Source organism: Cynocephalus volans, chromosome 2 (assembly GCF_027409185.1).
Source record: "Cynocephalus volans isolate mCynVol1 chromosome 2, mCynVol1.pri, whole genome shotgun sequence".
NCBI classification, from domain to species: domain Eukaryota; kingdom Metazoa; phylum Chordata; class Mammalia; order Dermoptera; family Cynocephalidae; genus Cynocephalus; species Cynocephalus volans.
Genome location: NC_084461.1, coordinates 37,698,822 through 37,722,983, shown reverse-complemented (window position 1 = coordinate 37,722,983; position 24,162 = coordinate 37,698,822). Strand labels below are relative to the sequence as shown.

Here is a 24,162-nt window from a genome sequence, read left to right as displayed (position 1 = left end):
AATTTAACAAAAGTTACTTGATAAATCATGCATGCATTTCATATATGTCTTGCTTATGTACTATGTTCTTGGCTTGTACCTATCAGTGCATAACAAATTTCTTTAAAGATGGTTTTGTTTCATAATTTATTATCTACATAGTAACTGTTCCTGGTACTCTACCAAGGTCTTTGCCTGTTAACCTTTTCTGTATTTCTCTTTGGAAAAAAGCAGACTCCCAGAAATACCTTGCACGTAAAGCACATCTTTAATTAGTTTTTCAATAACCTCAGGGGGAAAAAGGATTTGTTTATACTTTAACTATTTAGGATTTCTTACTCCAGTGATAAAAGCAAACAATTTTTAATCAGCTGTTCTTTTTTTTCTTTTTCTATGTAGAAGAGTTAGTCTCTTCCTCAGGTAACATTTTTGAGATTCACAGACTGTTCAAATTTTTGCTGCAAAAGAGAATACAAAGGAAGACCCTTGTTATTTCATTCTTTTTTATTTATATGGGTAAATCAGGAATGAAAAAGATGGATTTTACTCTTTTGGCTTTGTTTTTACAAAAAAGAAGTACTAGTTTTCATGTCTTAATACACTGAAAAATATCTCTTGGTCCCTCTTATATTCCAGTACCATCTCGTATTTAACAATGACATGTAATCTTGCTTCCTCCAATTAGACTGTTGAGATGAAATGATAATTTGTATGTCAATGTTGTTCTGAAAAGGAAAAGGTGTGTTATCAGCTGAACCATCCAGACAAAAGAATTAGCTTTTGAGGATCTAATGATCAATGGCATCTCTTTAGATTCTAGCAAATGAAATCACATACAGTAGGTGGTTTTTCTGTAAGGGTAGGGACTGGAGTGCTCTGATTAATAAAATGTTCTGCTTAATAGCTGGGTTATCAAAAAGGATATATTTAATAATAAAAGTACATTGAGGATAATATTTCTTTTTTTGATAATTGAGAAGACATTTCATGTCATAATTCAGAAGATGTTCCATGTGGTTATCATTACATAAGTAGCATTGTACTCTACATGTGAGTACAGTTGCTCAAGATTTCTACTTGAGAAAAGCCCCAATAACTCAGCCTTCAATATATAACTGGCAGTGAATATTGTAGAAGGGAATGATTAGCCAGGTTGTCACCTAATAAAGAAAAAAAAAAGGTAAAAACCTAGTGCAGAGCAATTTAAAAATGTGTTGGTAAAAGTCCTGTATACCTAAGAACATGGACAAGTGAGTGGGCAAGAGATACAGAATGTGGACATAAATGGACTGAGAAAAGACTGAGCATTTTAAAAGAAAAATACAAAATATTAAAGCATCAGGTAATAGGATATGACAAAATTGTGGCTTCAGAGTATTAAAAAAAGAACTAATATAATAAAATATTTGAGTACTTTTTAAAAAAAGAATTACTAAGACTATTTTCTGTCTGTCACAGCGCAATTATCCATAACGACCAAAAGTGTGGAAGGAAAATGTGTCCTTTAAATATGACATGAAACAGCTTCTCAAAAAATGTGTAATGACCATCACAGTTATATTCATGTTTTTGTGTCAGTTTAAAGGACGAGTTTTCTATTCAATTGGTAGGACAGTATTTTAAGGGTCATATATGCCTGGAACTCCAAAGGAGGCTGTGGAAATTTTATCATAGAAATGCAAATATTGACTATGTATCTGGAACCTTAAGTACATTCCCAAAATAAGTTTCTGGTCAGAAGTAGTTTACAGCTAGAGAAGCCAACCCATGATGGACAGAGGTTGTTCCATATGATCACTTCTTCTCAAAATGTAATTGCTATGAAGAAAGGGACTTTCCTCTATGTTTCTTGGGGCTTGAGTTCTGAATCCATTGAGAGAGACAGGAAGCTGGCCAGGTAGAGGTAAAAAAAAATCACCGTTATTATAAAGTCTAGGGTGGAGGATGTGGCTAAGGTATACAACAGCCACAACAGGTTTCCTAGGTGTGAACTGCTAGGAAGTGGGGAGGCTTCAGCAGCACCAGAAAACCACAGGCCTCCTACAGAGGGGGAGCCTTTGCTGCTGAGCCTCCTTCCACATGACTGAGAGCACACAGAGCACATGCTTCCTCCATGAAGGCCAGTCCCAATGAAAATGAAGAGCCAGGGGCTGGCCAGACTGCTCAGTCGGTTAGAGTGTGATGCTGATAACACCAAGGTCCATGGTTCGATCCCTGTACTGGCCAGCAAAAAAAGAAAAGTCAGGCTGAACTTTACATGCTCCAGTTCCTCTGCCCAAATCATCTTTCAGTCAAGTCACTAGGGGACACACCAGAGTCCAGGGTATTACACTAGTAGGTGTCCTTTCACCTGGAAGGGAATATGAGAAGTGGGGAGAAAATGCCCCACCTCAACGCTTTGGGGATGATAGAACCATGTGCACATGTTCATGCAATACGATGCTTGTGATGCTATTCAGTAATGCTTTTCTAACTTTTTTTAAAATTGTGGTAAAAACCACATAACAGAATTTACCATTTTAACCATGTTTAAGTAGTATTAACTATTCACATTGTTGTATAGCAGATCTTTAGAACTTTTTCATCTTGTGACACTGAAACTTTATGCTCACTAAACTCTAATTTCCCCTCTCCCTTCCCCCAGCCCTTGGTAACCACTTTTCTACTTGTTTCTATGATTTTGACTACTTTAGATACTTCATATGAGTGGCATTATACAGTATTTGCCCTTTTGTGACTGGCTTATTTCACATAGCGTACTGTCCTTAAGGTTCATCCATGTTGTAGCATGAAACAAGATTATCTTCTTTTTTAAGCCTGCATAGTATTACAATGTGTATATACCACACTTTCTTTATTTATTCATCTTTTGGTAGACATTTGGGTTGCTTCTACTTCTTGGCTTTTGTGGACAATGCTGCTATGTACACAGGTGTGTAAATATCTCTTTGAGATTCTGCTTTAAAATTTTTTGGATATATACCCAGAAGTGAGATTGCTGGATCATATGGAAATTCTGTTTTTGATTTTTTGAGGAACCCTCTTTTTGTTTTCCACAATGGCTACACCATTTTATATCCCCACCAACAGTGCACAAGGGTTCTGATATCTCCACATTCTGTCCAACACTTGTTATTTTCTGTTTAGTAATAGTCATCCTAATGAGTGTGAGTTGATATCTCAGAGTGATGTTCAGCATCTTTTCATATGCTTGTTGGCCATTCATATATCTTCTTTGGAGAATTGTCTATTTAATTGCTCATTGTTTAATCGGGTTGTTTGTTGTTCTTTTTTGTTGAGTTGTAGAAGTTCCTTATATATTCCAGATATTAACCCCTTATCAGATATGATTTGCAAATATTTTCTCCCACTTCATAAGTTGCCTTTTCACTCTGTTGATTTTTTCCTTTGACACATAGAAGTTTTTAAGTTTGATGTTATTAAGTTTTAAGTCCTCTAACATTCTTTTCTGTTACTAGTGCCCAGTGTTTTCACAGCTAAGGAACCCTTTGGCTTATCATTCTCCCATTCCCCTCACATTTTGAAAGAATTTTGTCTCCCAAATATTCATCGAGTAAGAATTTATTTTCAAAGAGTCTAAATGATATTGCACAGTTTTTCGTATTAAAGCTGTGACAAGCTAATGAAAATGTCAAATTCCTTTGTTTTTGGCTATACTTTTAGTATTCAGTGTGCTAGTTACTCTATGGGCCAAAGTAGAAAGAAAGGGAAAGGAAAGGTGACATCCCACCACTTAAATTCAATTATCCCTCATTTTTTTTTTTTCCGGTGAGTAGTGAATTCAATTGATAATTCATCTTTCTTTTCTGATGAATGTTTAAGCTACGTAAAATAGGTTTTCCTTTACCATATATGTCTGTGGACCTTTTTTGGAAACAATATTTTTTTGTTTTTATTTTTTTAATTTAGAAAATTAAAAATAAATTTAATCCACATTTGAACATGATGTGATAGAATAAACTTCCAGAGGTCATTAGTCACCTCTAATTATTTATTAAATACCCAGTGTTTGTCACATATTGAGCTGTGCAATACAAATAAAGTAGAACTTTTTAATTGGTACAGTTTTATTCCCAAGGGCCTTGGTCTTACTCTCCAGGCTGGAATATACCTAAACCACCAGTGTCAAAAATTAAATAAGAACACTGCTTATTTATATGTTTGCAATGGAATGTGAAGGAAACCAGCTGCAGACATTTCTTGCCAAATTGAATAAATTTATACTCTCAATATCTATTATGAACTGGCATTATATCAGAATTAAACAGTGTACTCTTGGGATTTCAATGAACTGGGAAGACAAATCGTTAGCTTATCTTCTACACTTAAATCATATTGTCTTGCACTTGCCCTGTAGATCACATTGGCAGGATAATCTGCTTTGACTTGCATAGGCTTACAATGTTGATGAGACTGTGGGAGAACAGTGAGAAATGGTGGTTTAGTAGATGTTTCTCCTTACAAAACAGACAAGTCAATCTACATAAAACTTCATCTTTTTCTTTTCTGATGAAAGTCAGTTTCCACATTGAGGATATAAACAATATTAAGAGCTCAAAATGGGGCGACATGACAAAGAAAAGGATTAGATGTTTAGTTTGAAAAATTAAGGTGTCCAGTTTTCTTTTAAAGGAAGTGCTGTGAAACATCTATTGGAAATAATCTGTTTGCCAAAAAAGAAGAGTTTCATTAAATTATTTTCACCGATGCACTATTGTTAACAAAAGAAAATGGATTGATTGTGAGACACACTTATCTAAATACTAAGAGCCCATATGTCTTTTATTATTCTCAGTAGAGTTGATGGTCTTTGCATATATGGGATGTTACTTTTGTCTATTTATTATATGTCTATTATTTTGTCTATTAAGTCCCCTCTTGCAAACAGCAAGTCTGAATGAGCCCTCATTTATCCTAAGCTGTATATCAAACCATACTGATCTTCTTTATTCTTGCTTATTCTTATTTATTCATTCTTTTAGTAGAAAAATGCAAGAGAGGGCATTAACTCTTGACATTGTGAAAAATTAATGCAGAAGTTATTTATAAATAAACTAAAAATACTTAACTCCATCAAAGTCAAACATTGCCTGCTATTTTCATTTTTAATACTAACTTAACCTCTGTTAGGAGTCTTTCTTCTAGTTCTTTGAAGCTTACACTCATTCATTTGTTCATTCATTAATTTAACAAGATATTCTTTATTTTGGAAGGCAAAATGCTATTAGGCCCATTTTGATTGCTGCATCCTTGAGGGGCTAAAAAAATCACCTAAATTTGAGTATTCCCTGCTGTGCTTTCCATGGGGACTGTTAGTAATTAGGACCCAATGGATGTTTGCTGTATTGAATGAAGAAATGTGAAGCTGGTACCACACTCTGAAGGATCCCCCACAATTAAGTCAGACCACATACATTTGGGTTTCTCCTTCCACCAGCTCTATTTTAAATGTAGGCTTGTTCTCATTTCTCTCTGCTTCAAGACCCACAGGAGTGCATTTGCTCTTCTATACACTGAACATAATTATAATCAACATTTAATAATTTTAATGCTATTTCCTCCTTTTTGTAATAACTTGGAATCCTTCTACTGCCTTTGTATCATTTTATTCAGATTACCAAATTTCTGTTGAAATTTATCATTGATGATATATATTTCTTCATTAGTATGTATCCAAGGTAATCCAAAGACTACATAAAACATCTCTCAACAGAGATTGTGAATTGGCTGAATCTGTTTTGAAGATTTAGAGACTTGTACTTTACACTTGTGTCTAGAGCGAAGTCTCAGAGGCATCAATGATCAGTGATCCATACAATAGAAGGCTCGGTTAACAGGTGCCTTTGTCTCCCTCTGCTTCTCTTCCATCCCCTCCTTGTTGCCAGCAGCAGTCATCCTTAATTTAGGAACTATAATGCAAGAAGGTTGAGAACCATGAAATACCCAAACTGTAAACAGAACAGGAGTTCTGTGTCTCAGGATTTCAGGATGGAAAATCATATGGAAAGTCCAGGTGATGTCCATGACAAGGCTGCTTGTTGCCTACATTGTTCAAGTTTGCAAATTCAAGGGAGAGATGTTTATACCATATGGTTTTTCATAATTTGATTATTTTTATTTTACTTTCTCTTTTACCAGGTTTCACCAAAACTCATGCCAATGCAGCAGATCGCAAATTGAGATGTGGAATAGACATTTATCCCAGGCTGTATGTTTTTCATTTTAAACATCCAGGATTTAATTGAGAGGACGTCAGTAATCATAGCTGCATTTTTAACAAGCAGTTTTTGACTAGTTTTCTTCTAAGATTCCAGGTATTATTTAGCTATAGACTTTGTTCTTTCAAGTGTGCTTTGACTTTTTAATGAAAAACAAAAGAAAACATTTATACATTTATGATTATCTTGTATTATAAGTGCTGAGAATGTTATCTTTACAACTGGAGCTCACCTTGGACATATCTTTGCCTTCTATGATACGTACATTAAATTCTTTGCAATTTTCACCAACATGGGCCCTAGGAAGAGTTTCATTTATGTGCTCTCCCTTATAAATAAATAATGACTTACTAGTCCCGAAAGAAAGATATGTATGTGAATTTGTGAGTAGGAGACATGTTATCTAAATGCTTGCTTTTCCTTTAGCCGCCTGACTTTGCTTTTGAGGCTTCTGTGATTATATCTTGTTTCCCTAGAGCATCCCTCTACCTCCCACACTTCTTGTAGCTAAACAGATGCTCAAGAAAGCAAGCAGGAGCATTTCTAGGGGGAGAAGCACTGGCTGGAGGGAGATACCAAAGGGTATAGGATCTATTGGTGCTGACATCTCACCAAGAAGTTGCCTTTATAAACAAACCAACTATACATCTGTGCTTTGCCAAAGACTGAGGCTTATTATAGCAAAAGTGCTAGAAACCTAACTGATCTACTTGAACAGTTTTATCGTAGGAGGAATAATATCTAGTGTTCTCTAGCACTGTGTGTGGTTATGATTAACAACAATTTATTGTATTGTTTCAATTAGCTAGAAGAGAGGATTTTGAATGTTTCCAACATAAAGAAATGATATATGTTTGAGGTAATGGCAAAAAAAAAATTAGTGGTTGCCAGGGTTTCAGGGGAGGAAGCAGGAAGGGAGGGGGTGATGAATAGGTGGAGCATGGAGGATTTTTAGGGCAGTGAAACTATTCTTTATGATACTGTAATGGTGAATATATGACATTATGTATTTGGCAAAAACCCCACAGAACTATACAACACAAAGAGGAAACCCTCATGTAAAATTGAGTTAACATTGATGTATCAGTACTGGTTTATAAATGTAACAAATGTACCACACTAATGTAACATGTAAATAATAGGAGAAACTATGTATGTCTGTGGGGGAAGGTATGGGAATTGTATGTACTTCCTGCTCAATTTCTCTATAAACCTAAAACTGCTAAAAGATAAAGTTTATTACCAGGGAGAAAAGAAAAAGAAAGAATGATATTATTTAAAAAAAAAAATTCTGAACTGCTATGGCTACCTCCCCCTGTGATTGTCTGCAAAGCTCCCCCTAGACCAGAAACACCGCTTACCATCACTCCAAGCTTTCTGCAGTGGTGGATACTCAGGCCTCCTGAAGTTAGATTTTGGTTCAGATGTAATGTGAAGTTCTAGAAGGTTGATCCTGGACAGTAACTTGATATATATCTCAGAAGCCTTGAAGATACACGCCCTCTTTGATCCAGAAGTTCCACGGCTATGGGTTTATCTTAAGGAATATCATCTGTACAAAGCTTATAATGTGAAAAATAAGTAATCATATATGGCATAAATTATGATATGTTCATAAGAAAGATAAAACAGTATTCCTTTGTAAAAAGTGCAGTATTCCTCTGTATCCAAAAGTGTCCTTAAGATTTTTTCTCTGTTGTTGAAGCCCAATGGGCTACTTGTACAATGGCCAAGAGGTACCATGAGGTAATTTATCATGAGTCCTTAGTTACAGTGACAACAGAGTTAAAACTAAAATAAAGGATACTTTCAGGCTCTCATTTCTGCTCAGAAAAGATTCTAAATACTGAGTAACTTTTTCTACAGAACAGTGGCTTTTCTCCCTTCATGGCTACTTCCTTTAGCAAAGTACTTTTTAATTCAGCCTTATCCAAACGGGGAAATAGTGATGGGCAAGTACAGGATTTGAAGAGTCAGTGAACTTCTTAGTGTTAGGGAATAAACATTGTAATTAGGTTTGTAGGGAGCTTTTCCTCAGGCATCCTCAATTCCAGACAGTTGCCCAAGGGTAACACTTCAGAAGCTTCGTAGGTGTCAGATGGGAGAAGAGTCTGGTCACCCTCAAGACAGACAGAGGTGGGCACAGTACAGTGCAATATATCATTCCTGTGGCACTAAGTGTAGGAACTTATGCATGTTTTTAAGTGATGGTTGTCATTGAAAAACCCTCTTTAGGCACAACTACAATTGTTTCATGTACAAATTAGGCTTTTTTTGAGTAGCACACTCCATATATAAAATAGTCTTTCTCACTGAATGCTTGAAAGCATACTTTCTCAGTATTGGTAAAAAAAAAAAAAAAAAAAGACCCTTCTTAGAATGTGCAAAGTCCATGAGAGTAGTATATGTCTATATTAGAGTTATGATTTGGAAAATATTTATGTTGCCGATGGTTGTTATATCTTCAGACTTACTTGCTTATCATTCCAGTCTGTTACTTTAAGATAATATGATTCTAAGAATGTTCTAAACCTTGAGTGGCGAAACCTAAGTAGATTGCTATATTCTTAAATATTCTCTATATTCTTAAATACCTACTTAGGTAAAGAGTGCCATGGATGTTAAGAAATGCATTAAGAAATACAATAAATATTTCAAGTTGATATAGATCCGTGTGAGTGTCCTTTTTCTCGCTTAGGAATGGTGTGACTAAACATGGGAACAACGCAACAGAGATTGGTAGAATGGCCAGGAATAAAGTCAGCACACTTTACCACTTCTAATCAAGATGTTGCTTTTTATTTTACCAAAGAAAAGATATTGTCCTTCTAGGAAGAACAAATGAAACATTTTCTAAATGAATTACACACCTTGCTTCTTGTCAGAGCCATTCATGTGTCTATAAAAATTGATTATCCAAGGCTTTATGTGTTAATATTTCTTGCTTTTGTCTAACATTTTCCTTTACGACACAGACACATTGATTAGTTTCCCAGCGGTGCGTTGTTGAGTTTGCTTGCATTTTGAAGTGGCTGTAGTGCCCAGCATCTGTGTTGCCCCTCTGGTAACAACAGACTCTCCCCATGGCCAAAGGGGTGGGCCGGTACCCATGATATGTCACTTTTGGTAGCTCCCCTCTATTCACAGTGGTTATACCCAGGGGTGGGCATATGACCCAGGATGTGCCAGTCATATTGAAAACTGGAGATGAGAGAGAAGTCAATTTTCTTACTCCTCTCTGGCCACAAACCAAAAGAATGTGAATCTCCTCAACACACACACGCACGCACGCACGCGCACACACACACACACCCCTGAGAAGTCAATTTTCTTGCTCCTCTCTGGCCACAAGCCAAAAGAATGTGAATCTTCTCAACACACACACACACGCACATGCGCACACACACACACGCACACACGTGCACACACACACACACACCCCTGAGAAGTCAATTTTCTTGCTCCTCTCTGGCCACAAGCCAAAAGAATGTGAATCTTCTCAACACACACACACACGCACATGCGCACACACACACACGCACACACGTGCACACACACACACACACACACCCCTGAGAAGTCAATTTTCTTGCTCCTCTCTGGCCACAAGCCATAAGAATGTGAATCTCCTCAACACACACGCACACGCACACGCACACACACACACACACACACACACACCCCTAAGCCATAGGGAAGAGTCTTGTGGTATTTGGGTTCCTATTTCTGCCATGCCTGTACATGAGCCCGCAGATCTCCCTTGTGGCTTGAGCTTGGTCTTTGTCTGCAACCTCACCATGACCCCATACAGCTTTTGTAACTCTTGAGTTCTGAGAGGGACCTGGCCTCCTACAGAAGTATGCAGAATATGAGCAAAACTGCTTGTATGTGGGCCCAGAGAACACAGGTAAGAGCATTTATGGGTGTTACCAGTGGGTAGGAAGGTTGTTGGCAGAGGTTTTCTTTCTCTTCCAATCTCAGTACGTTCAGCACAAGTGTGGAATGTTATTCCAATGGATGTGTGAGCAGAGATTTAATCAATGGATGGGTTTCTTTGGCAGTGATCTTCCTTTTCTCATAGGATGTGATTTTCACTTTCTTAAGCTTATTTTCAGATTCTCCTTCCTTAAAATGGGGACAATATACTATTTTCCACTGTGGCTCTATAAGACATAATTAATATATCTGGTTGCAAAAAAAACTGACAGATCTTAAAATGCCATGCCATAATATTACCTTGTGACAGAATTGTCCATCATTTCTGTCCTTTTATTTTTCAGTGTTTACACTACCTTCCCACTGTAGGCCATGGTGGATATCAAACTGGTTTTCAAAATAAATACCAATAAATGTAATGTGAACTGAGTGCACGACTATGTGACATGTGCTTGAAGTCACCTGCCTTCACAGGGTCAGGCATGTCTGTCTGTGTAAAATCTCCAAGACATCCTTTGTGGATACACAGCAGCTCCCATGAAAGTGATACCCACACCAATCCAGTTAACCAACTGGAAGGAAGATGATGCCTTCCCTCAAAGTCATAATCAAATACAAATCATATTTGGTTGGGGGGGGCTAAATATTCTTGATTATGGTTATCACCTTGAATGGACTTTCATTCTGGGTGGTACCCTTGGAAAGGACCTCAGGCAACTATATCCTGGCTCGTTTGTAGCTTTCCCTTCAGCGTGTCCGTAGAAAACACCCCTGTTGCTACTGACAAACTATGGGATCTTGGTGCCCGACACAGCCATTTTGTACTTTGGCTCATTCCTTAGTATCTGCACATTCCACATCTCACCCGTTAAGGTTTTCTAGAGGAAATCTGACAGCTCAAAAAGCTCACATATGAAACCCTGATGTCTTTGAAGACCCTGTCTCTTGATTTGGGGATCGGAGGTAGCATCTCTCACTTGCTTTCTTGGTGTGGGAGTGCCCAACAGCTCTTTCCAAATCTTCTCTGCAAATGTCCCTTTATTCTCCAGCTCCCAAGCCTTGTATGCACTCGATGTGGGTAAGAGTTTAAGAGTTTTCTTACTGTTTATCAGCCAGATATTTTTAAATGAGTGCACAATTGTGGGGTTTTTTGGTTTTTGTTTTTTTAATCTTGTATATTTGTGTAACAACTCCATGACTGGTTCATAGTAGGTTTCCAAATATATTTACTGGATCAATTCACTAGTTGAAAACATGGGTGATAGTAGGCCAGGCATAGAGGATTTTCCTTAGCTTAATAATTAGGTAAGACCTCTTTGAAAGAGGTAGGGAAAGAAACAAGGGGAATCTGCAGGGGGTAACAAAGGAATGAGGAGAGACCTGCAATAATAACCTATATTTGTTCAACACCTTATAATTTACAAAACACCCAGAATATGCTAGCTAGCTTATTTGATTCTCACAATAACCTGCCAGGGAGACATTATTACCTCCATTAAAATTAACTTGATTAGTCAAGAGAGAAGTAATGTCTGTCAGTTCTTTAATCAAATTAGTCTTTCAGGGCTGATGTTGGATTTCACCAATGTAGTTAATGAGATGTGAATTAAATCCCCTGAATAGAACTGGATTTGCTGCTCTCTGGTAAGCTATAAAACAGAGTCCAAACCCTTTACACCTAATGAGACGAGTATTCAAATTTCATTCCCTCTGTCCACATAGTTTTCGTGTACAACCCAGTTTATAATGAAATCAGTAGTTGTCAAAATAAAAAGGATAATGCCATCCACCAGGCAAAGCGTCCCTATAGAAGACTTGTAATTACTGGATTTACCCACATGAAAGGCCCTGTGTAGGCAATTGCAGGTAAGATGCTCACCTGACACCAGCAGGAGGGGTTGACAGGCACTGCTTTATCCTTGTGGCTGGACACCTTTCTGAAGTTCCTTTTCCTTGGCATTTAATCTTTAACACATTTAAAGTCAGAGTTATACCTCAAACTAATTCAATTGAACCTCAGAGTTAAAGCAGCCTGAAAATAAATGTTACTGGGGACATGGAGAGAGGATTACTTGGTGAAATGTAGTGCCGGTCCCTCCACCTGGAAAGCAGGATCCATGGAAGGAGTTTGTGGAGTGTGTGTGTGTGTGGGAGGGGGCAGGTGGAGACACTAGGGCTCAGCAAGACACAACATGAGAACATTTAAGTGTTACTATCAAATTTCTTTGAAAATAAGACACCGTCATTTGTAAAACACTGTCATTTTGTTATTTTGTTAAGTGCTTTCTTATAACTTAGAAATTTTATTATACATACATATAAAGATTGTTGGGGACTTTTCCTCAGTCCCAGATGAGTTCACCAAGTATTCCCTGCCCATTTAAAGCTAAGAAGGGTCATTAATGGATGCTTTCTGCAGCTGATAAGCATCACATGCCATTAATGGCTCAGGGAAATCCACCTGTCTTGAAGTTTGTGCGTTTGTAATTCAGGGGCTTCTCAGTGATAAGAGGGGTCATGTGGGGATCAGGGCTAGAAGGATGGAAGGGTGGCGAGCAGGTGCCTGCCTCAGCTCCTGGTCTGGAGCAGTAGGGCAGCCACAAGCTAAAGGTGCCAAGACAATTGCAGGATGCAATTTTTTGTGAGGTGCATCTAGATTCTATTTATAGACTTGTTAGAAACTCATTATTCTAAGAAACTTGTTAGTATGTGCTTGTCAAACAATAGATAATACATAAATTTTTAGCGAATGAGTGACTAAGTTAAAGAGTAGATTTATTAATAAAGAATTGAGTGGCACAGGATCATATTCAGTAAAAATTCAGTTTGTCTTTTAAAATTTCCAATTCCAAATAATAACAGCAAACAAACACACAAGTTGTTCGAGGATATACCAGCAATAGTTAAGGTCTCTCTTTCTCCCTCCCTCCCTCCCCTGCCACCTTTCCTACTTCCTTTCAACAGATATTTATTGAGCAATTTATCAGTCAAGGTTCAATCAGAAGACAAACTACATGGTAAGTTGAACAGGGAAAGTTTAATATAAAGAATTATTAACTATAACGGGATTGGAGTAACAAGGGATAGGCTAGTAAGAAGTAAAGAGAACTCTAAGCAATATACACATAGGAGCTCTAAAGAGCAGCCACTACACTTAGGGTTGAAATAGAGCATCCGAGGAATAGGCCTCCAGGGCTGAGATCAGAGCTTGCTGGAAAGCACGTGGCTGTGACTCATTTAATGTCAGAGAAGTCACTGTGGTGCCATGCTTGGAGAACTTTCTAGAAATCTGCCTCTGAGGTGCAAGAGGAAGATGTCCCCAAGAGGGCTGCCACTTCTGAAATTTCCATAAAGCTGCCCATAGTGGTGCCAGGGAGGCTATTCACAGGGAGGTCTCACCAGGGACACTCCACTGTACAGCCACTTGAGGGAGTGCTGGGGGAAGCTACTGGCTGTGGGGCCTCTGTGGCTGCCACACATTGCAGAATCCAGCTAATTGTACCATAGTTACTGGGTGCTGGAGATGCCATGTGTGCTGCAGAACCCTTGCAAAAAAAAGCATACCAGAACTACGAGGAGAAACCTCTTCCTCCTCCAGTGTCTGCCAGCACCTTCTATTGACAAAACATAGGGCCAGTTGGCAAAGGAATACTATTTGCAGGGCCCATCTCCACTGTCTGGAGCAGGCAATGAAGGGTGCATTTGGAGCTGAAAGGCAACAAAGTGCTAACTGTCAAAAGCACCTGCAATGAGCCAGTAGTATGCTGGAAGCTAGGGATATAGTGGTGTGAAATGAGATATGGCGTCACCCTACTGCAGCTTACACTCTAACGGAGAAAAATAGCTCTTAATCAAATAGTCACACTGAAGAGTTAACTTACAATTATGTTGAGTTTTCCCTTTCTATGAAGGAAAAGTATGAGTACCATGAGAGATTATTTTTAAGGGTCTTGAAATTATATTTCATACTTGCCTCTGTTCAGTGCTTCCTTAAATATACCACGGATTGTTCAATAAAATGTGTAATCATGTTTAAAAAGAAGCAGCTAAAGTGACTCTTGACAAAATCAAACCAAAAAACCACAAAACAATATGGAGCTCAAGTAATTTGTGACTTATGATCTGTACAAACTCACAAAAACGATGCAAAACTCTTGGTAAGGAGTAGTTGGAGGACAAAAACCAACCATTACTTATGCTTGGTTTGAGAAAATCTGAACTTTAAAGTTTTAGTGAGATAATAGAGTATTGAAAGGATATGAAATAGAACGGACCTGGCCCAGAGTAAGGGCACACCATTCAATGGCTATTGTAATCACTTGATTATAGATGTTTTATTGTGGAAGAATATTACACACAGATACAATCTGTTCTGAAGGGGTCAATTGAAGTACTCTAGTGATTCAAGAAATGCAGCAGCGAAGATGCTGCTAACCAAACTGAGCCAGCTGTGTTTTTCAGAAAAGAAGCAATTGTGAAATAACTTCATTGTCATCTCTAATACCGTGGAGAAGCAGAAATGTTCCAAGGACATCTGAGCTGGTGGTAGGACTGAACATGCTTACAAAAGTTAACTCAGGCATAAACTTAAAAGTAATGCCTTTTGGTAGAAGGGAAGAATTGAGAATGTGAAATCATAAAAATAACTGTCCTATACATAGGGCAGATCCATATGTTTATCTCATATGAATATCCAATTGATAAGGAAATGTCTTTTTTTTTTCACTTTATCAAGACCATAGCACAAGAAGAGCTATCAATCTGTCCATTTGTATAGACCTATATGTCAGTGCAGAAAGAGTAATTAATCATGTTAAAAAGAATTCACTGAAACATTCTGAGAAGTTCAGCTGCCAAATAGATCATATTTTGCAAGCACTGATTTTATTTTTAATACAAAAAGAAAGCACTTTGAACCTTTGCTCCATAACCAACTTATGTCATCCAATTTAGGCAATCTCATAACTTGACCTTGTCAGGAAAAGTATTAATTTTGGGGTGAAGTGATCTAACATGAGAATTTGCTTAAAAATACTTTGTCAAATAATAATAACAATGGGAAAGGTAGATGAAATAATATTGGCAAAATTGTGGTAATCATTGAAGCTGGTAGTGATGGATACATAAAAGTTTATTATGTTATTTACGTTAGTGTATGTTTGAAATTTGTCATGTTAAAAAAGTTTTCAAAGGTATAAATGCAATATCCATGACAGCATCTTTATGATAACTATAATTTTGAATAAGAAAACTTAGTCTCTTAGGTTTGGATTAAGAAATTTAGTCAAGAGGAATTTTTATCTTAATGGAGCTGAGAATGTTAGGGTGGATTTTTAAAAATCAAGTTTACTTTTATTTACTTTTTGGTAGCCAGCTGGTATGGGGATCTGAACCCTTGATCTTGGTGTCACAAGGCAATGCTCTAACCAACTGAGCTAACCAGCCAGCCCTACTTTTATTTTTTCAATCACTAATAATGCAAATCTCAGTGCTAAATAGGAGAATGAAAATAAATACAAAAAAGCGTGAAAAAAACAACATTATTAGCCATCAGGGAAATGCAAATTAAAACCACAGCAAGATATTAATACACACCTAACAGAATGACTAAAATAAAAACAGTGACAACACCAAATGCAAGTAAGGACGTGAAGACACTAATCACTCGTACATTGCTGGTGGGAATGTAAAATGGTATAGCTACTCTGGAAAACAGTTTGGCACTTTCTTATAAAACTAAACATGCTATTTACTGTATGGCTCAGCAAATGCGCTATTGGGCTTTTTCCCAGAAAAGTGAAAACGTATGTTCATACAAAAACCTATACCTCAATGTCAGCAGCATTCAACAGAATGTCAACAGTTCTGTTCATAAAAGTCAACAGTTTTGTTTATAAATGATCAGCACAGATGTCCTTCAATGGGCGAATGGTTAACCAAACTGTAGTTAAATCCATAAATGGAACAGTGCTCAGCAATAAAAGGAACAAACTGTTAACAGATGCAGCAACTAAGGTGACTCTCCAGTATATCACACTGAGTGAAAAAAACCATTGCCAAAAAGTTATATACTGTATGATTTCACATATGTAACAGTTTTGAAATGATGAAATTTTAGGAATAGAAAACAGATTAGTGATTGTCAGGGGTTAGGAACCTGGGAAAACAGAGTAGAAGGCAAGTGGTAATGGTTATAAGAGGGTCACTTGATGAATCCCTGTGTTCTGTATCTTAATGTGGTGGTGGATCTATGAACCTACACGTATGATAAAATTGCATAAAACTGAATATCCTTGCTCACATGCATACAAATGAGCACAAGTAAGCTTACATGAATAACATTGGTAGATTGTCATTAACCTAGCTGTGATATTGTAATATAGTTTTGCAAGATGATACTGTGGGAGGAAAATAGATAAAAGGATCTTGCTGTTGTTATTTCTCATAATTACTTGTGAATCTAGACCCCTGTCTCTCACCATATATCCAAATTAAACCAAATGGATTAAAGACTGAAATTTAAGATCTGAAACCATAAAACTACCAGAAGAAAACATAGTGGAAACACTCCAAGACATTGGTGTAGGTGAAAATTTTATGGAGAAGACAGCTAAAGCACAGGCAAAAATAGCAAAAATAGACAAAAGGGCTTACATCTAACTAAAAAACTTCTGCACAGCAAAAGAATCAACAGCAGAACAGGAGAGAATATCTGCAAACTAAATGTTTACAAATATTTCACATACCTGACAAGGGATTAATATCCAGGATATAAAGGGAATTTAACAGCAAAACCCACAAATAATGTGATTAAAAAATAGTCAAAGGACCTGAACAGACATTTCTCAAAAAAAGACATACAGATTGCCAACAGGTATATGAAAAAATGCTCAACATCACTAGTCATCAAGGAAATGCAAATCAAAGCCACAATGAGATACCATCTCACCCCAGTTAGAATGGCTATTATCAAAAAACCAAAAAATAATAAACTCTGGCAAGGATGGGGAGAAAAGGGAACTCTCATATACCATTGGTAGGAATGAAACTTAGTACAACCATTATGGAAAAAATAAGTTCTAGTGGTGTACAGTAGTGCTAGGCATCTATAATTAATAATAATTTATTTGATGTTCTCAAATGGCTAGAAAAGAGGAGTTCAAACGTCCTCATCACAAAGAAACAATAAATTTTTGCAATGATGAATTTGCTAACTACCTTGATTTGATCATTACTTCTTGTATGCATGTATTAAAATACAACTCTGTACCTCATAAATATGTACAATAAATACATTTCAATTAAAATAAATTCCTAAAAAATCTTTTTAAAAATAAAATAATCTCAATAAAAATTTCAACTAAAAATAAAGTCCAAGAACAATGAAATGATGCAAGACTGCCTTTTTAATCTGTTCAAAACCTTGATGGATGTTTCTCTTGACTTCTTTTTTTGATGGAATAAAAAGAAAAAGTTTATAATCCTTTTATTAATAATAGGAAATCGTTATTTACTTCATTTTTTTGTTTGATAAAAGAAACTTGCTAGTGATTTATTTAAGATAGCAATCCTTTATTTAGCTTACTTTATTACAAAAGCTGTAGATAACATATGAAAACTATATTTTTTTTACTCAATTGCTTATTTTTTTCCATTTAAAAAAAATAAAACATAATTGATCATACATATCTGTGGAGTATAATGTTGAATATCAGTACCTGTGTGCAATATGTGATGCTCAAATGAGGATAAATACTGTATTTATCATTATACAATGTACTCATTTTTTGTGGCCTTTTGTTTTACATTAGGAGTGCCACCCCGTAGCTGCATGTTTCTTAAGTTTCTTAACCTCACTGGGTAGGTTTGCTGATACATAAATGAATATAATACTTTCCTCACAGGGCTGTCATAAGGATTATAAATATTTCTGAAGTTCCTGGTATATAGTAGCCACTTAAAAAATTCCCTTCACGTTGGAGATGACCATTGGTTGCATTTGTAGAATTTCCAGGTCCCCTGCTTTTCCACCTATGCTCTCCCTTTTGGCTTTGGAAATTTTCTTATGTGTTTGCGTGTCCCCTGGAACATGAATATATCTGTAAAGTATACCTGTACAGTAAAATCTCTGGCTAAGAAAAATAGAAGTTTGGAGAGAAAGCTTAAAACTAATGGCCCAAATGAGATAATGGTTTTCAATGACCTAGTCTCTTTCTAGCCAACTGTAGCATATGAAATCAAGAATTAATGGCATTGAAATTAATGGCAACTTAAAGTGCTGAATAATTAGGCCATTAAAGATGAGTAAAAATTCTCATGGTGGTCTCTTACAGTTATTTATCACCAAGGACACCTATTGATTTAAAAATGTAGAAGTACTCACTGAGAGTTTGTTCTGGCCTTGTAATGAGAAGTTATAAAAAACCAGCAGTACACCATCAGTAATTATGTGTGTATCTGGGTCCACCTACTTTTATGAAGCAGACAATGAGCATTTTTTGAAAGTTAAATGAGAAAAATGACTCTTTGAAAAGCAAGAAGAGAATTTTCTACTTCCAGTAATGGTGGCGTAGTTTGGTATAGATAAAACTGGCCATAGAAACTTACCTACCAGGAAGGCTGGGTAAAATATCCTCCCTGCCCACCACCACTGCCACCACACACAAAAAATTTTTGAGGGCATCAGAAAGCATACAGTGCAGCTGAGACTTTCTGGAGGAAAAAAGAAACACAACCACAACAATTCATTGAACTTTCAGAAGGAGGGAACAATCCTAAGGATACTGGTGGTGGGTGCAGGGAGGGGGTTTGGGAAGTGATAGGTTGGGTAAAGGACATAAAGAAATATAATGATTTATAAGAATGGATATGCTAATAATAAAATAATTAAATTAAAAGAAAAAGAAGTAGCACAATGAGGTTAGTCTTAAGGTTTTTTTGCTTTTGTTTTTTAAAGTTTTTTTGGTGGCTAGCTGGTAAGAGGATCCAAACCCTTGACCTTGGTGTTGGTTAGTCTTATAAACTTAAGCTGGATGTTCCATAGGATTTTTCCCTTTGAGGCATTTGCTAATTTATAAGACTTTTGGGGCCAAAACATATAAAGTGACAGCTAAGACTCTGAGAAGCTTGGAAGACCTTAAATTGTTGCATGAGTTGGGGAGATAAAAATTAGAAAATCAGAGCCAGGCAAGAAGGTAGGGCGCTAGTTAACACCTTAGAATTCCAATTAGTTCCTGTTGGGAAAATAGAATAATTTAATCAGGCCCCCTCGCCTTAGGTCTGGTAGGGGATGGTGCAGCTCATTCTTTGTAAATAAGTGCGTGGGTGGAATGAGTGAGCATGCGCAGTGCTGCCACTTGGCTGTGTCAACTGCCTCGTGTGTCTGCTGCACACGGCCATGCTCTCCAACCTATGGCTTGCAAGGACCTGCTTGCCAGTTACCTAGCTCATAGACCTGCGTGTGAAGGGTTTGTGACCCAGTCTGTGAATGGGCTTGAGGGGTCTGTGAGCTCCGGACGCAGCCCTAGCTCGACAATTGGCTCAGTCAGCAGGATCATGGGCAGGTAAAAGAGCTCAACAGTTCCCCCAAAGTGCTAAACCTCAGAAGTAAGGGTAGACCAGAAATAGACAAGCCTACATAAAGACAAAAACCATCTTTAAAATATCACAGTCCCTGAGTGAAATAAGGTGGTCTGTTGATAATCTCACTACCCAGGAGAGAAAAAGAAAATTTCTCTCAAGTGGACCTCAGAAAGACCCTCAAATTATTGCCACAATTTTTCACACACCAATATTCTAGATGTTGTAATCATCAGACATAGACCTTAAAAAATAATATATTTGAGAAAATAGATGATGAGGTGAAGAAGTTAGCCAGAGAAATTATAAAATAATAAACTGAAATTAAGAATTCAATAAGTGAGTATCAGAGCAAATGAGACAATGAAAGAGAGGATTAGTAAACTGAAAGCCAAGACAATATAAAAATCCATACTGAAACACAGAAAGAACAAAAGGATTAAAAAAATGCAGAAAAGTGTGTTAGAGACCTATGGAACATGGTAAAAAGGTCTAATATCTGTGTAAAAATATCAGAAGAGGAGAGAGGGGCAAAAAGCTTTAATGGGTAAGATACTGGCCAATAATTTTCCAAGACTGTAAAAAGAACTTAAGTCACAGATTCAAAGAAGCTCCACCAAACCTAAGCAGAATTAAAAATAAAAAGAAAACCCAAAACCTAGGTATATCAGCAGCTAATAGCTAAAGTCAAAGGCAGAGAAATCTGAAAAGCAGCCATAGTAATAAAAATACTACTGTTGAAGGAGGAAGAATAAAATGGAGAGTTGACTTCTTTTTTTTTCTTTATTTTTATAGTAGTTTTATTGTTGCGGAGAAGTTGAGTAGAAAGTACAGGTAATCTCTATACACTTCCCCCATCCACATATACATTTTCTCCTATTAGTGACATGTTATGTTAGTGTAGGGCGTTTGTTACAATTATAAAATAAGCCAGGTACAGAAAGAGAAATTCTCCATGTCTTCACTCATAAGTGGGAGCTAAGAAAGAAAGAAGCAAGCAAACAAACATCCACAATAATACATTGAACTTTCAGGAGGAGAGAACAGAACTGTGGTTATTGGGAGAAATTGGTTAATGGACACAAAGAATGAATGCATTTTGTAATGATGAATATGCCAACTGTCCTGATTTGATCATCACAGATTGTACACAAATACTGATAGTCAAGTCTGTACCCCACAAATATGTGTAATCAATTGTTTCAATAAAAAAATTGATATTATTAACTTAATTTTGTATTGTACAATTCTATGGGTTTTGCCTAATGCATAATGTCATGTATTCACCATTACAGTACCATACAAAACAGTTCTGTGCCAGAGACCAGCTCCGCAGGATTCATTGGATCTGAATAGGTGGTGTGGCGTCGGCGAGGAAAAAAAGAGAAAGGCGGACCACAAATGTCTAGTGGAAGTGTGGACAACGACCACATGAATCTTGTTTTATTTATATGTTTTTACTTAATCTTTTACGTACTGATTTATCTTTTAATCAAAACATTTCTCATTTCGTTTCTATTGAAAAGGAAAAGTCAAAATGTTTCAAAGCACTCATGCTTTGATAAAAACACCCACTCATGCATCAATAGTTCACCCCAAAGTCTGTGGCTTGTGGCCAGGAAACTATACAATAGCAGCATGCTTAATTTCAAAACATCAGACTTTCGGTCTGAATCACAATTTTTAACCTTTTAAACTTACACATAAACTTGTATTCTAAACTCCTATTAAGTCTTACTTATACTTATATTTAACAATTTAATGTTTTATGTTTATATCAACTATGCTAATTCTTAATCAACTAAAACCATATTACTTATATCATGATTTTATACAATAAAATATAACAATAAATCTCTATTACTGTTAAATGATTTTAAATTATAAACTAACCTGAAACAAACCTGTTAATATCAAAACTTGTTTATATTTTTGTACTATTTTACTTATTTATCTCTATAACAAAACCTTTTATTTCCCTGCCAATAGACTCTGGGAACAGCACAGGGGACAAAGTGAAAAATTAAATGACCCTTCTTAAGTTTGTTAAAATACACTGTGTCATTTCAGTCCCGGAATGATATGTACTTGGTGAGCCAAGTGAAGCAATGGGAGTGGAGAAGGAACAAAGAAATCTATAACTGGTTGTGATCAATTAGTTGTAAACACCACTGCACTCGGACCCACCGTCTCCCTAGGAGATGTTGATTTATAAAAATTTAACACAATAACTTCATTCCACACGCATAAGAGCATGGTCACAACTATAAAGCCAGTTGTTCTAAAATTATGGATCAATGCACGCACCACTAACAGGAAAGATCAACAACAGAATTAAATCAAACCAACCCATACTGAGAACATGCATCAAAAACACCTTTAGTACTGACGATGCCCTTTAAATAAACCAGTTAATTCGGATACATATTTAACATGTCCTTTGAGAAACTCCAGGGCCCTTGGAATTCCCCAAAGCATGTCACGCCAAAAGGTTGAGCTTTTTAATTTTGGAAAGCTTTGTTAAGTAACCAAAGGTGAACAAATAGGAAATTCCACGGAGCCATGCCACACACACTGGATCCCCCCCGCAGCCTAGCTGAACAAGGGGTGTCGCTCCTCAGGCTCCCAAGCCGTTCCCTGTAGCAGGATGGCTCTCGACAGTTCTGCTGTCCTAAAAATCCTCTGTGCTCCACCTATTCATCCCACACTCCTTTCCTCCTTCCCTCATCCCCTGAAACCCTTGCAACCACTGATTTTTTTTCATTTTCTCAAACATTTATCATTTCTTTGTGTTGGAAACATTCAAAATCCTGTCTTCTAGCTAATTGGAACCATACACCAAATTGTTAATTACAGTCACCCCACAGTACTGTACAACGCTAGATATTATTCTCATCTATCTGGACTTTTTTTGTATGGTTAACCAACCTCTCACTATCCCCCTACCCTCTACTCTTTCCAGCCTCTGGTAACTGCCATTTTATTCTCTACTTCTATGTGACCAACTTTCTTGAGAACTGACTTCTTAAAAAAAAGTCATTGTGGACAAGAGTTAAAAACTCCAGGGAAGTCCCCACACTTTTGTGATTTTTATCTCCTGTGCTTCCAGCAGTGGGCAGGGGAAGGCAGAGGGAAAGGACCCCCTTTTTTTTTTATTGAAATGTAATTGATAGTACATATTTGTAGGGTACAAAGTTGAATATCAATATCTGTGTACAACGTGTGATGATCAAATCAGGATAATTAACATGTTCATCATTCAAAACATAATCACTTCATTGCGTTGAGGACATTTGATGTCCTCTCTTCTAGCCATTTGATAACATGCAGTAAGTTAATGTTAATTATAGCTGCCTAGTTCAACTGTAAATCAGTAGAAATTACTTTCCTAACTATATATTTTGTGTCCATTAGCCAATTTGAAATATGCCAGAGGACTCTGTTCTTCTTGACAAGGCCTGCCCCCAGGAGAAACTAGTTAACCAGAGCCTAACCTGCTGGGGTATTAGAGCCTAACTGACCTGAGGAAAGGGAAATATCCCACTCTACCTGTCTTGTTTTACCTAAGAGGGTAGGGGAGAACCTGAGAAGCAGTTGTGAAGTTCACAGTCCAGAGGCACAGGCCTACTAAAGACTGAGGTTCATCATAGGAATATAGAATGTCCTCTCCCTCACCCCCTCCCAATACACACACACCTTACCATCACATTACAAAGGTCCTATTACAGCAGCTTCTTTTTACCTGGTATATCATGTCTGGCTATCAAGAAAAAAATTACAAGGAATGTTATAAGCCAAAAACACATTTTGAAGAGACAGAGCAAGCATCAGAACCAGACACGGAAGGAATGTTGGGAATATCTGATCGGAAGTCTAAACACCTATGATTAAGATGCTAAGGGCCCTAATGGACAAAGTGGACAGGATGCAAGAACAGATGTGCAATGTAAGCACAGAGATGGAAATTCTAAGAAAGGACCAAAGAGAAAAGCTAAAATTTAAAACCACTGTAGCATAAAGGAAGAATGTGTTTGATGGATTTACTGATAGACTGGACATGGCTGAGGAAAACATCTCTGAGCTTGAGGATGTATCAATAGGAAAATTATGGGAAATTATATTTGCTGAGATGGGGGTGACTTGTAAGCATTAAAAAACAAAGTTGCAAGGTAAATGGCCCTGAGGTTATTAACATAATAATTACATAAATTTCCTGACATTTAAAACCATGATCTAAATCTGTAGAGCAAGAAACATACACACCAAGATGGTACATCTATATTGGGATGAAAATTATTTTAACCTGAAAGTTACATTAAAGCTGCTTTAGACCTCTATCCCATCCAATGGAAATTCCAGTGTGCTTCCCAAGATTTTGTTAGATTCCAGAGTTTACATTCTCCTGGCTGGGCCACGCTTCACTTTCTTG

General features: G+C 36.9%; 1 protein-coding gene across 1 annotated transcript in view; it reads left to right on the top strand.

The window, feature by feature from the left end:
* The window catches only part of OXCT1 (3-oxoacid CoA-transferase 1), a 138,179-nt gene extending 129,294 nt beyond the window's left edge, over positions 1-8,885 (top strand). Inside the window, exon 17 of the mRNA XM_063085701.1 lies at positions 6,139-8,885. Coding sequence (XP_062941771.1) covers positions 6,139-6,180 — 42 coding nt within the window. The 3' untranslated portion in view covers positions 6,181-8,885. The remainder of the gene's footprint in view (positions 1-6,138) is intronic.
* The last annotated feature ends 15,277 nt before the right edge of the window (positions 8,886-24,162 follow it).